Source organism: Saccoglossus kowalevskii, chromosome 5 (assembly GCF_978046115.1).
Source record: "Saccoglossus kowalevskii chromosome 5, keSacKowa6.1, whole genome shotgun sequence".
In the NCBI taxonomy this organism is placed as follows: Eukaryota; Metazoa; Hemichordata; class Enteropneusta; family Harrimaniidae; genus Saccoglossus; species Saccoglossus kowalevskii.
Genome location: NC_140645.1, coordinates 33,372,304 through 33,387,809, shown reverse-complemented (window position 1 = coordinate 33,387,809; position 15,506 = coordinate 33,372,304). Strand labels below are relative to the sequence as shown.

The following is a 15,506-nucleotide window of genomic DNA, read 5'->3' as shown; positions in this document are numbered from 1 at the left end:
GCTTTGAAATAATTCGTCGATATTGCGTTAAGTCAATAGCGTGCCGTTCCTTGTGTTCTTAGCAGAGCGACCACGGGACAGCTACGGATAGTTCAGTTGATTGCATGTCGGTGCGTATTGTGTACATTGACATTCACTGGACTTGACTCCTGGCAAACTTCCATTGTACATCGTCTTATTGTGTGTGTTGTTTAAAACCTGGGCCTCGTATCTTACAAAATACAGTTTCGAATAATAACCACAATCGCGGCAGGCAAAACTATTTTGAAAATGCGAGGGCCACTAACAGCTTTGTCCTAGCGCACCCACAAGATATTTCTCTTAATTCCATTGAATTCTACTAACGCTCAATTCTATACGTATATACGACGAAATGCCGTTCTTTCGATGGTGACCAATCAAATGTAATTGTCAAAATTACGTGCTGCTACGGCAATATATATTATACAGAGTGTTGTAGTATGCTAACTATGTAGATATATTTACGTGAGATGTGATGAGTAGCTAAAATGATCAAAAAATCATCATTAGTCTGTATGCAACTTACCTTCGTCTTAGGCATTTAGAGTTGAAGAACGAAGATCTAGATACAGGAGGGTCAACCACTGCCGTTATATTCCAACGGAACGCGGTAAAATATGACACAAATCAGCCACTACATAAAAAGGCGCGACATCTGGTTGACGGATTATTATTCGTTTTATTTTCACGGCAGTCGATGAATGAGTACATGGAAGAGATGGTACTGGCCACATAACCATGACAACATCATTTAGATTATATTTGTAGCTTTATTTTCCCCCCAAATGAATATGTTGTTTATTCATGGCACATCGTTGATGGACATCGCGACCACTGTACGATTTCATGTGGCAGTCAGCTTATTTCATTCCGCGGGAAGGCATCCTCACTTATTTAAAGTGCAATATTACAAAACGTACAATTCCAAAACACACTGATTTAAAAACGCTTTTAACGTTCAGAAATTATCATTTATTTAATTTACGACAAAATAATAAGTATTTTTTATTGACGCAAAATAATAAGTCATTTTTTAAGAACGTGCAATTTTCTAATAATAAATCCACGCAAAACGATCAAATCAACAATGGAATTAATCTCCCAATACAATTTGTTATAGAACTGTTATGCTGAGTGACAGCTGTGGTCCTGTACAGAGTGTTTTATTAGGGAGGTCCAATTCAATAGTCCATGTCAATAGTATTGAATGGGCAATGTGCCTCGCATGTTATTGACGTGTGGTGTAACTATGTGTGTGTTGCAATAATGCATCAGGCTTATTATGTACAAGAATGACTTGTCAAAATAGATATACTCGGGGCGGACATCCAGACATTTTCACCGCCTGGCAACCATCACGGTAAAAACAAAGCGCGAAAACTGTACTTTCGGATAGTTCTTGAGAGTTTCCTGGACGGTGTCACAAGATACCCATATATATGCAACATATATCAATTTAGTTGTACGTGATTACTTCAAAGTTAAGTTTGTGCTGTTTCCTCGTCTTTAACTTTTTTCACCGGCTCTTCGACCGGCATTCCCCAGCAGTTTGCGCAGAGCTCATAGAAATGCATGGTACAGTGGTGCGCGACTTAGCAACGTGGAACGTTCTGTGACATAGATCCGCCTCGAAATTAAGTAATTGTACATCGTTGTCATTTACAATACTGGTGGATATTTGATGTATTCATTCTGTTAGCTTGTTAATAAAGTCATCAATGACCGTTATGATTTCCGTGAGAATGCGCGACGAGTTGTTTTCTCGACGCAGTGAGCGTTAGGTGGGCCACGGTTACTTCTTCTAGTAACCGTGGGTGGGCGTAGTCACCTGATTCTAACAATCTAGGACAATTGTGAAATTACAAATACAGATGCCAAAATAGTGTTGGCTAGCAACAATGTTCAACATAGCAAATATTGTTTCCATGGTAATACAGTATTGATATAGTTACCGATAATTACTGTTGGATGAAGTGTTTGTATTTTGCTGTTTTCCGACTTCCAAGAATATATTTTCTAACAAACATCAGTACACCTTAGATAAAAAAAAGGCCGCCGATGTCTCGTGGGGAGTGGGATACGCGAAACTTGCTCTGATCTATGTAACCGTGGTAACAGAGGACGCTGTAACGAAAGAGAAGTGGACACTATTTGAGGAGCAAAAACAAGTACCGATGCTCTCTCGCTCTCTACGAGATCACGGTGGCCAATTAATTGCGTGTTGGGACTATTCTATCAAAATTTGCAATATGTTATTTGTTTCAGATCTTAAAGGGCAGTGGTCGTCGCGCAGCGCGTGTTCGAATTTCATGTGAACAAACAATGTATTTTACACGCGTTGTATACGTCGCTATGAGTCCCATATTGAACAGGACGCGGCGTGGCGACCACCGCCCTTTAAAGCGGGAGGGTCGTCACCTGCGCACGCGCGGGAATTTAGTCCCAAGCGATGAAAACAAAACACACTAAAAACGCAAAGGCACTGTAAACAATGACACGCTATGGTAATCTGACGCATGCGCAGGTGACGACTCTCCCGCTTTAAACTTAGAGGACAACGGCCGAACCTTACTATTCAAAGCCACACTTAAGCTTTTCATACTTTAATCCGAGGCGATGCGAGATTTGCTTCCCTTTGACGACTTACGCTAATCTACCTATATCGACAGCTGTTTAAACGGGTGCCAATGTTTTGACTGGAATGTGGTGAATTAATCTGAAATTGGACATTCTGCATTATTCAGAAAAAATCATTGAAATTATTTAAATATTCACTTGATGGTAGAAAAACAAATATACATCAATATTCATAGCATGCACTCTCTGATTCGTTTAGCTATTACATCGGGTTTTTAAGGCTTCCATGGATTAGTGTAATCGTGTTTCTCTTCTTTCACCAACACGAATCCTTGCGCTGTTAGACGAGCGTGCTAATCACGACATACCTAGTTTCAGGGGGGGTGCATGAGTCGATTGATTGAAATATTTGTCTGCTTTGCATAAATTAATTATCACGAGCAATAGCAAAATTCAAAATGTTTTTTGAAAGCTTTCATGGTGGTTCTAAATTAACTGATTCTATCGTTACGAGGTGATAAAATAACCGAAAAACTGATATAAAAGTGTTTTTCGAGACACTTTTTTGATCATAGTCCAGCAGACTGTTGAGAGTAATCACAGTTTGTTCCATAATCACAGTAAGCTACGAAATTCATGGAGAATACAAAGGCAAGTTAAAGCGGGGGAGTCGTCACCTGCGCATGCGTCAGGTGGCCATGTTTACAAACAAGCGTCTACCCATGAATCTCTGCGTTCTTAGCGTGTGTTGTTATCATCGCTTGGGACTCAATTCCCGCGCGTGCGCAGATGACGACCCTCCCGCTTTAATATTTCTCTCTGGTACGTTTGCTCAGTATTGCCATCATATTTTTAATAACTTTTATTAGAAACAATTTACCTAATTCCTACTACCAATACTACTAAAGTTTTATTGCTATTGGCTCGTTTCTACTGCTATAATAGTCCGCTAGCCCACGGTTACTCTTTTTAGATAGTTTTTGTTAAGGAACAGGTAACTACCGCCAGCGTCTTCGTAACCGTTCATTAAAGTGGGGTTGTCGCCAGCTGCGCATGCGGCAAGCGGTCATAGGGTGTCGTTGTTTACAAACAAGCTTATAACCATGAGCCTTTACGTTTTTAGCATGCATTGTTATCGTCGCTTGGGATTCAATTCCCGCGCATGCGCAGGTGACGACCCTCTCCCCTTTAACTATGAGTTATCGAGCTGTCTTGGAGGTCAGATGTTTAGTAGAACCTCGACCTTTAACATTTTGACGCTCCCTCGATATAAGGCGCTGTTCATACGAATGAACATCTACATTGACGCATCACGTGTGTTACCAGTGATAACAAAGAACTACTTTACACAACTTTAGTAAGTGGCGTGAAAATTGTTTACCACGTGATTTCAGTTGAATCATGATTTTTATTAAGGTTCATATGAAACTGATTCGGGCCACGTAATACCCCATGTTTATTGTAAACTTTTTTTCGCTGCACGCCAACTCAATCTTATTTACTTGTACGTACCAGTAATTAATTCGCAGATTGTTTAATTATGTAAAATGATTTCTTTACGAGAAAAAAATCATGGTGAGTTTGATGTCTAAATGATCCGTTCATTTATTCATAAGGGGAACATCGAATATTATACACACACAACTCGGCGTTCCCATAATGTGCAGCCCACGGCTTTTAGTGGGACGTTATTTTTCAGTTGTTAACTAATTCAACTTTGAATCACTTCAATGTTCTTACCCTCGTGGATTTTCTTTGTTGACAACGGTTACATTCTTCATATACTGTTGCCATGGCCCGACGTTTACACTGACGTCATCGACACGAGTATATGTTTATTGTCTCTTTACATGAGTGACAATAATGGATTATCAACTTGAAGGCATTTCTATCACAATGTTTCGTATTGGTTACGGGCAGTGTCATCCGTCAATGTCCGTGAGCTTTCTTAGATGTACCATTCAACCAGTTTATCGCCGTGCCCATCATTCCTGGATGATTTATGAACATGACCATGAGTGAAGAAGTAAAACATTAGACTTTTTCTTTGTATTTATATTGACATTGTATTTACGTGTTTACTGCACAGTGCTTTCCGTATAATCGTCCATGTCTTCATTTTGACGATCATGACGTCTTCCAATAGTCTCTATTGTTGCCTTTCTGCACAAAACTATTTGTGACAGGATTACCATAGAGAATAGAATAGAATAGAATAGAATAGAATAGAATAGAATAGAATAGAATAGAATAGAATAGAATAGAATAGAATAGAATAGAATAGAATAGAATAGAATAGAACAGAACAGAACAGAACAGAACAGAACAGAACAGAATAGAATAGAATAGAATAGAATAGAATAGAATAGAATAGAATAGAATAGAATAGAATAGAATAGAATAGAATAGATTTATTCCACCAGAAAAAAGAGACAATTGTACAGGGAACTTTATCTGAATGAATATTAAATATATATATTATTCCTGGTGGGGACCAGAGAGGTAGTTCTAGCAGAACTAATCTAGTCCCTGGCCCCAAAACCATACTCAACTGTTAAAATATAAGTTGTTGTGAATAGTGATACACAAAAAAATTATATTGTTAAGTTAAAAATAAATAAATAAATACATACATAATTAAGTAAGTAAAGAGACTACAAACTCTCATAATCAATAATAATGAAGAAAACAAAAATAGACAATACTAATACATATACTGCAATAATGCAAGTATTTATACATTCGTTAAAAGATATTGTTTTAATGCCGTTTTGAACGAGTTTCGTAAAGTTAATGTTTTTAACGAAGTTGGGAGCTCATTCCAATGTTTTACAAGAGAAAATGTCAGACTTTTCTTAGTTGAACTTAAATTAATTTGTGGTGTGGCAAGTTTCTCAGAGGTTACTGATCGTGTATGGTATGGATGTGATATTGATAAGGCGTAATGATCCAGAGAGTGTACATGGCGGCCATTTTTCAAATCGTATGCAAATAAACATGTATTGTACTTACATAATTTATACACATCAAGAATGCCAAGTTGCAGGAAAAGTGGTGTGGTACTTACTCGAAAATGAGAGAAAGAAATTAATCTGACAAACTTTTTTTGTAATTTAAAAATTGGATCAATATATGTGCTAAAAGTGTGTCCCCATATTTCTATACAATAAGCAATGTGTGGGAGAATCAACGAGTTGTAAAGTAATATCATAACGGATTTTGGTAAATAATGCCTCAAGTATGAGATTATCCCAATTGTTTTACTGATTTTTTTAACAATGTTATCGATATGGGGTCTCCAACAAAGTGTTGAGTCAAGCGTGACACCTAAATAAATAGCTGACGACACCATTCTTAATGACAAATCATCAAATGACAATACGCCCTCAATAGTTGTTTTTCTTTGAGCTGTCTGAAAAATCATGAAATTTGTTTTGTCAATGTTTATAGTTAATTTATTTGATTTACACCAGGTAGCAACTTTATTTAATTCAATATTGAGTGTGTGAAGGTTTACAGAACGGTCTTTTACGGAATAAAATAGACTGGTGTCATCAGCAAATAGTCTGAATGAAAAAGGGGGGATGATCGAGAAATGTCATTAATATAAACTAAAAAAAGAAGAGGGCCTACGATTGACCCTTGTGGTACCCCTGTGGAAATAGTTTCACAGTCAGAATCATTGTTTTTAGTACTGAAATATTGTTGCTGACCGTCCAAAAAAAGTTTTAAACCAGTTCAAAGTTGACCCTCCAATCCCATATTGTTGTAGTTTAGCTAGCAAAATACTATGATCAATGGTATCGAAAGCTTTTCTCAAATCTATAAAAGCACCAAGTGTGACAAAACCTTCATCAATTCTTTTTGAAGGCGAGTTTAGTGCTATATTGCTTTCGGAACCCGTACTGATTTTCTGAAAGAATTTTAAATTTGTCCATAAAAGCACACAACTGTTTATTGGCGAATGATTCGAATAGTTTGCTGAAGACAGGTAAAACGGAGATCGGCCTGTAGTTTCCTACTTCATAAGCACACCCTTTCTTGAAAATGGGAGTCACCCGTGCTTTTTTCAGTTTGTCAGGGAATACGCCTTTCGACAAGGAACAATTTATAATATAGGCGATTGGTTCGGCAATATATTCAGCAGCCACTTTCACAAGTTTTGGGTGAATACCGTCATAACCAGCGGATTTAAGAATGTCAAATTTGTCAATTTCATTTAAGATATCGTGTGCACAGACAGGGCGAAAGAAAAATGACTCTGATTGTCTGTTGCCAAGGTAGTCATTAAAATTGGTGTTACAGGTAATCTCCGAAGCAAGCTTTGGGCCAATGTTAACAAAGTAAGAATTGACCAAATGTGCAATATCCTTACTGTTTGTAACAAATTCATCTGGTTTGGTGGTTGATTTTAATTTTTGAGGGGTTCCAGCTTTGCACATGTTTCCATTCATTATTTCATTAATGGCCTGCCATGTTTTATTATTATTGCCAGCGGAGGTGCAAAATCTGTCACGAAAATACGACTTTTTGGCAGCTTTCAACAGTTTACAGATAAAATTACAGTACTTTTTATACTGAATATGTACTGTTGAACTGACAGAATGTCGTTTTGTTTTAGAAAATAGTTTGTGTTTATTTTTAATAGAGATAAGCAGTCCCTTAGTAATCCAGGGCTTTTTGAGTGATTTGGGCGAAAAACGAGTTTTAATCTTTGGGACATGTTTAGCGACAACATTGTTAAACAGTTTGTAAAAGGCGTCGTAGGCCAAATTTGGATCTGATATTTCATAAATTGCCATCCATGACGTTTTTGCAACATCCGCTTTGAATGATTCAGGAGTAAACAAAGAAAAGTCATGTTTGTAACTATTTGTTGGATTTGTGTTAAATATATGACGTAACTTTTTAGAAACAGCAAAAATTGGAAAATGATCACTAAGATCCGCCTCTAGGGTACCGGCTTCAATAAAATAATCAAAAAAATTCATAAGACAGTGATCTATTGTTGCAGATGTTGATTCGGTTACTCTAGTTGGAGAGTGTATAATTTGTTGAAAATTATTGGCATTAAGAACTGTGTCATAGGCAGCATGCGCATCATTGCTGCTTGGAACATTAATGTTGACATCGCCAAGAAAAATACATTTTTTATTGGCACAAAAAGTTTCAAGACAATGCTCAAAACTATCAAGGAAATCTTGCACAGAGGTATTGGGCTTACGGTAAATTACACCTATTATAACTTGTTTGTTGTCCAATGTAGTTTCAAAAAATAAACACTCACAATGACTTAGAATAACCAAGTCAATAACAGTATAAGGCAATGATTCGTGTATATAGAGACCAACACCACCTTCTGAAGTAGATGTGCGGCAATTTGAAATAAAATTGTAAGATGGCAGATTATAAATTGAGGTGTCAGAATTACTGTGCAACCACGTCTCACTGGGACCAATGACTGAAAATTTCATTTTCAGAAGGTGTAAAAGAGTTGAAAGGTCGTCAAAATGTGCACTAATGGATCTAACATTCAAATGTAAGGCAGAAAAGGAATTTACTGACAATGACTCACTGTTGTTAAATTGCTCGATTGAATACGATTCACAGTTGTAATTGACTGGATAGCAATGAGTCTGTTACGTCAGGATCCATGAATAATTCAGCTTTTCACGCTGCAAACAGTCACATTAACATATTTTGCAAAGACTGTCTTCGCTTGGAATGTAGACAACTGGTGAATTCTCGTCTTTCTTTGTTAAAATTTTGCCATAATGTGTCCATAGAAATTTCCAGCCACACTGTTTCCTTTTGATGTTTACCTTAGTAAATAAAGCTTTTCCAATAGGCGTTAAGTTCTCATTTATATATATATCATTTGTAACTTCGTAACCGAGACTCGATGTTTTAACGGTTGACAGGTTTTTGCGGGCCTTGTACACAGCATCGCGAGCTCTTCTACTTGTGAACCTGACAATAATTTGAGAGGGGGAATTGTAACGCTGACCAACCGACGGCTTTCGTTTTCCGATACGATGCGAGACATCTATGTCCGACATGGTGATGTTTTTGTCCACGATCTGAGCGATTTTCAGAGCTATTGCATCTGTATTTCCACTATCTGTTTGTGGCACACCACTAATGACAAGGTTTTCTCTTCTTATATACTGATCTAATTCGTTATGATTACATTCTAAATCCGAGACTCTGTATTTCAGGACTCTGTTCTCTTCCACAAGTAATTGGTTAGCAGCCTGCACCTCCTCTAATTTCTTTCTGTTTTCTTCAAACAAAGCGTTAATAAATTGCATAGATGTTTCTACCTTTTCAAGTTTTGCCTCCAAGGTACCCATTTTCTCCAACTTTTCATTAATTCCATGTATTTCCTGTAGAATTGTTAGTATATTGGCTTCACTGTCGTTACCATCATCTGTTGCAGTGGTATTCACCACCGTGCCTGTCATAGCCGAGTGACCATCGTGCTGGAAACGTTTCTTTTTGCATTTTTCACACAATTGCAAATCTCCTTGGCACAAATGCACTCCCCGTTTTATATTACAGTCGTCGCACTTCATTCTTTAGTGAATAATGATATAGTATAACGAATTTGAGGTAGTTTTCCCGTGAAAATCTCAAGAGCACGAAATTGGCCGTGTTCACTGTTCACACATGCGCAAAATATGTGCAAAATATTATGGGACAACATCGGTAATGAAAAATACTGTACCAGTACTGTAAAATTTAAACCACCGGGAGAAACATTGTGATATACATGAACATTTTCGTATTTATATTATTATATTATTTTGCGAGTGACCTATTTTCGAACAAATCATCTTTTTATCTTGTTTTATATTAAACATATATTTAATTTAAAGTATTATTTCCTCAACCACCGTCACACAGTCCCGAGCAAGTCTGTGTAGCTAGCTTATCTTCTAGTTTTGAAACATCGAGTTACATATATAACAACGCCCAATTTTGCAAAACCACACCCGGTGGGCCTAAAAATATATTTTTTCGAAATATATGGAAAAAAATCGTCCTGCACATTCTTTGACTGCTGACCAAACAGTTAAAAAACCTTGTTGTCAATTTGTTTTTAGCACGTCTGCTACCTCGACCACAACTATCAAACAGCGCCATTAGTTTTAGTTTTTTTAAGTTTTATTTAATTTTTGTTAATATATATTGAAAGTGACCAGAACAAGCTACAAACAGAAAATGCTTAAAATGCTCCTGTCTTAAGCATTTATTTAAAAAACGCGTCACATTCGAGTTGGAATCTATGTAAACATGTATGATGTGAGTACATTGGTGGTACAAACAGAAACACTGCCGCAAAAAAAACATGGCAGTCATGATCGATATGTTATTTGTATGTCTGTACCACGACACCGATTGATTTTAACAATTAAAATGCAGAACTGAATATACCTGGTAGAGCGACGATTGTCGCGTTTCTATTAGACTCTAATTAACCGTGCGGTGGGAGCTGAGCTGCATACTCCCCAGGGAGTGGGGAGTGGTTTTAATTTTGATTCATACTACCCCATAATAATCGTCGCGGTGTAAGAGCGTCGCTGTGCAGTTCAGTGGATGTAATACGGCAATAAGCTTCACTCCGAATATCGTTTTTTTTATTATCAGAATTGAGCAGTTTATTGTGATGTTTCTGTAATCTCCAGTCTCTATTTTTCCATCACTGTAATGGATGGTGACATACTGTCCCAAGCAGTGTGCTGAGTAACTAGAAGGGTTGGTGTAGAAGACGTGATACTTACAGGGTGGGCAATACATAGAACTTGCCTAATGGGGAAGTACCCCTGAAATGGGTCACTCTCGTTTTTTTGATTTTAGGTATAAGTGTCGGTCTTATTTCTGGTCAAGATAGGTATAAATATCGGTAATATAACCTAAACATTGTGTTAATAATATGCTCTCATGTAAGTGACAGAGGTGTTTCTATTGTCAAAATACACATTTTAACTTGAATAAATCAATATACAATGCAACTGTTGGCTTACATGTGCTTCTATTGGAGATGTTCTTCTAATAGAGCAAATACGGTAACTGTTTTATTTGGAATAAACAGTGATGACAGAAATGGTACTTTGGTATAAATATGGGTATAGAATGTGCCACTCTCCGGGTATGAACACCTCCCTACCCAGCTATGTATCAACTCCCCCCCCAGGGGATACTTAGGTTCATGACATGACTTTTTTTACAAAAGATTGTAAAATAGCCGATCAAAGTTAACGATGTAGTTATCGCGTGCCTGAAGATTAAAGTATGCAATTCAGATTATGTACTGTAAAATGTTTGATAAGAGCATAAAATCGATATGGCGGTATTATTGAAGCCTCGTCGTTACAACATATCACATTGGCGACCAAAAACTGTGTCTGCACGATTGAAACACTGGCATCGATTTACAGTGTGACTTCTGTTATTCTGTTACAATCGGCGAATTACCCGTCGATGGAGATCTCTGCGTCGATATACAATAACATTTGGCGTATATACGTATGAACGAATCTGGAAATGATTATGAAGATGCGCGTTGTTGTACCACTAGCTAGATTCACTATTTGCTTTGTGTGCTTCTTCAAGTCTTTGGGGAATTTCGGTCCCGATTTCCGTGGGAATCATTATCGTATTGGATTTGAACTATTAGTGATCTCACTGTTCAATTCCTGTTAGCCATGTCCTCCAGACACTGACGTCACAATTTTTCCGCCAAATATCCTACTCTGAGGCTTTATGTACATAGAGGGCGCTAAAAAAAGCCTGTTGCCAACATATTTACAACATATTTACATTCATAGTTGTTCCTCAAAATGATCAATACTGCAAACAATAAGAAACTATGTCCATTTTGCTCAACAAAATTTTGTTTTACAAAGGTACGTACGGACACCAAAAGGGCATAAATTATATTTTGTCAACTTCAATTCGTTCTCCATATTTTATGAAAAGTTTTCATGCGTGTGTGTACATTCGACAGTCGCTGAGTCGGAAAGGAGTGCGCGGAAAAGTGAATGTAAGACCATTTATAAATACCAACCAGACCACCACAAATTAAACGTATACGTAGCATACATCTATTTCCGGGCGTGTCTGCTCTCCCACTTTATTGTGAAATCCAGATTTATTTTGTTTTCTACTTTTGCCCTATTTCGAAGAGAGTGCTACGCTGAGGAGATCATGTAATCTTAGACTCGCTACGAACTCCAATCTCTGATGTCGTACATGTCTGTCCACGCGTGAATTCACCTACCTATAGTGTATGACTACCATTCACCTAGACTATACACATATTTCCCATGGGTCAGTGCGACTGGGTAGTATATAAATTAAAACTTATCGTACAATTGATCCGTGAGTTTTTGAGTACATAAATCACCAAATTCAGCGGGACACCTAACATCAAAGTTCAATCAAAGACGACCTTACAGAATGCATTACTAGTATTTACTAAGGCTGTGTCACGTGCTTTAATGTTGGACTTTTTACTTACCTGCGATTGTGTTTTCTAGCTACGACTCGAAGTACCTACTGACAAGATACCGATAACCCTTCTGATATCTGAACGCATTATCGTTGTATTCAATGGAAATTGTTATCAATTATTTTTTTATTTGACCACTTTTCCTAAAAATTTGTTGATTTACACAATATTTTGAGACTGATATTATTTACAGTTTGCAGTTACAGATTTTAATATAAATATTGTCAAGTCTTTTTTAATGATTATTTTTCAATAATGGTATGTATGGGCTACCTGAAGTTTGCACTCCAACTTTGTATCATACGCAGAACTCCTTTCACTGATTATTGTGACGTAATCAGTTGGCATGGCAACACATTCCGGTTGACGCTAGCCTGCACTGAAGAATTGTTACATTATTTTAGGAAGTACTTCCTAAATAAGATTTTACGATCCTTTTAGATATTTTATTTTTTTAATTTTATTTTTTATTTTTTTAAAGCAATAAAAGAGTGAAAAGATTTTTTAGGAAATTTACAAAACAATATTTTTCCTCGAAGTTGATAACGCATACATGGAGTCAGCGGGTGATTTTCTACAGATCACACAAAATGGGGAGACAACTTTTTAATTCGACTGCTCTGCCATAAATACAACACAACATACGTGCAGGCAGCCAGCGTTTTAATAATCCTGCGGTGTCGTTTTATTTATGGGCTACCAGTTGATGAATTCCTAAATAAAATAAAATAAAACGGCTGCTACTTAAACCCACTGTGCAAATATCAAAATAGGTGAATTGAAACCAATAAAACTCACTGACGCATGTACAGTTCGCACCCACTGGAAGCGCTCATTATGTCGTCTGCGAGGGACAATGTAAGGTCAAAAAGTCACACTTAGGAAAATGTCAACGAAAAAATCAATAACTGGGTTCTTGATTCTCGACTAAATAACACTAGTACAGCTTATGCAAACGAATTAATACACAATTTCCGTCGTAAGTAGCCCGTATATGACGTCATTCGACATGTCCTTATTTAGAGACAAAATACGTTATTATCACAGTTTATATACAAGGCAGAATTAAAAACGCCGAAAAAAATGTCTAAAAAAAGTGCTAATTTTTGATTGGTCTGATTGTTAGATGTCGGGGTTGGCTAGCCAATCAGGTACAATCTTGTAAACATCATCGCACTGTATTTTTTATCATGATATATTTGCATAACACTCAGCTATGAAATGTGTAATGTAATAGTTTGAATTTAAAGGGCCATGGTAAAAAAATGTGTAAAAAACGACAAATTTTAAGTTTATAAAAACTTTGATATGCCATTCGAATCAGTATAAATTATATCGTTGCCATAATACCGTGCATGGATATTAACGAAAATATGTAATTACAACTTTTCTGTGATTTTTTGTGAATAGCAAGTAAGTTTGTTTCATGAATAATACCGTTGCTGTGTTATTTCAAACCCACAACAGTTGTAAATACTGTCGTTATTTTAGTTTTATTTAAATATTGGTTTATCCGAATATGACGTCTCCATGAATACTTAATTACATTACGTATTGCTCAGTGACGTCATTTACAACTTACACTATTCTTATCGTACACGTTGGGTAACGATTTGACATCTTAAAGGGCGGTGGTCTTCGCGCTGCGCATGTGCGACATTTGTTTTCCCACAATCCTATACTTTCTTCTAATGCAAATCACAAATATTATGTTTGGTCTGGGCGTGACTTTCACTAATTAACGCCGTTGACTCCTTCGATACTTTCGATAAAAATACCTAATTAAAGCTTGGTAACGTCTCGTTGATCTGTGCAACAATCAAAGTCGCCATCTTTGTTTGTATGAGACCCATATATATCGTGCATGCGTGGAGCGACGACTACTGCCCGTTAATCAACCTGCAGAAGAAATGTAAAAACACCCGTCCATTCGATCCAATATGTGCTCTTCCGTAAAACTAGCGGGTTAATCATCATGTGGAGTTTGCAAAAATGTACAGGGGAAGTTACAGAAAAACTAATACATTAGCAACATCATCGTGAATAAGTGTAGCTCAGAACCAGGCGAAAAAAACAACAATTTGTATACAGTAGTACAGTTGTTTTATTCCACCCTATGGATAGATACCCTATAGGTAAGGATTAGCTACAATTTTGTTTCAAGTCGGCGTGTTCTTAGTGTGGAAGAAATTGTGAAAAAATTAGATCTGGACATGTGTAGAAATCCTGTTTTGAATGAAATTTACGCTTTAACTTTAACTGTTTCGGTGGAACACACGCAAAAACGGACCGAGTATACTTGGTGATTTTTGTTATTAGTACTTCATTTACATAGCTGCATGAGTTTTATGGGGCTGCAAACAAATATGAGAATCATGGTCTTCACACTGCTTGTTATACAGAACTTTTGACTAGACATTAAAAGAATACTTTGATAGATGTTAGTGCCATTTTAAAAATAGTAGATGGCAATTGCGACATAAAGAAGATGATTTCGCTGTGTATTTCTGGGTACTCCGTCAGCTAGAAATTCAGTCTTATAGGTTCACACCCATTGTTGTTTGGAAATTGATCAAATCCCCATAAAAATTGTGTCTGAATTTTAAATCTTAAACAGAATAATACAAATAAATGTCGGTCATACATAAGGACGCGATAAGTCACGTGAATCTCGCTTTCAACGAGACCTCGGCGGCCATTTCCGTCGAAGGTATAGTTTCTCGTTGTTTTTTTTCTCTTTCTTCCGATGTATGTAATACAGAATTGCTTCTTAATTGGGCGCAATATAGAATTAGTTAGCATATCTTCTAAAAGTTGAACAAACATATCTTCTAAAAGTTGTACATTCCTGTTCAGACTATCTTTGTCTTGACCATAAAGGGGCATATCGCATATTGCAGCATGGTGTCTAGAAAACATTCCTTCGTTTTATCCCGTGCTGGGCACACTCTCGGTCGAACCAGTTTAGCCGTGCAAACTGAGCTTCAGTATAGCGTATTTATTGCGAGAATACTTTAATACAATGGTTACTGTTGTCAGCCACCACGACTCTGTTGTCCGCTGTCAGAGTGATGCCGCACGGCCAGTTTAGATTGCCGATATCGAGCCGACGTATTAGTTCACCAGTACCACCATAGAATTTCTGTACCATACTCTTTTCATCGGTGACGTAGACATTACCCTGGGTATCCACGACCACTCCCTTCGGGTAACACAGTTGACCTGCATATTGACCCCCGCCACCGATGGAATGCACGTGTCTGTATTGAGAGTCGAACACTTGCACGCAGTGGTTATCATGGTCGGCCACGTATAGAGTTCCTTTTTCGTCAATGTCCAAACAGCACGGCCCATCGAGCTGGCCTCTCCCTAAACACTCCCAACTGAGTGAACG

The 15,506-nt window shown here is 37.2% G+C and overlaps 1 protein-coding gene across 1 annotated transcript; it reads right to left on the bottom strand.

Moving 5' to 3' along the window:
• Positions 1–6,452: 6,452 nt before the first annotated feature.
• Positions 6,453–8,072, bottom strand: LOC146746078 (uncharacterized). Its single transcript, XM_085498945.1, has one exon. The coding sequence runs from the start codon at positions 8,070–8,072 to the stop codon at positions 6,453–6,455; it is 1,620 nt and encodes a 539-aa protein (XP_085355071.1).
• Positions 8,073–15,506: the final 7,434 nt, after the last annotated feature.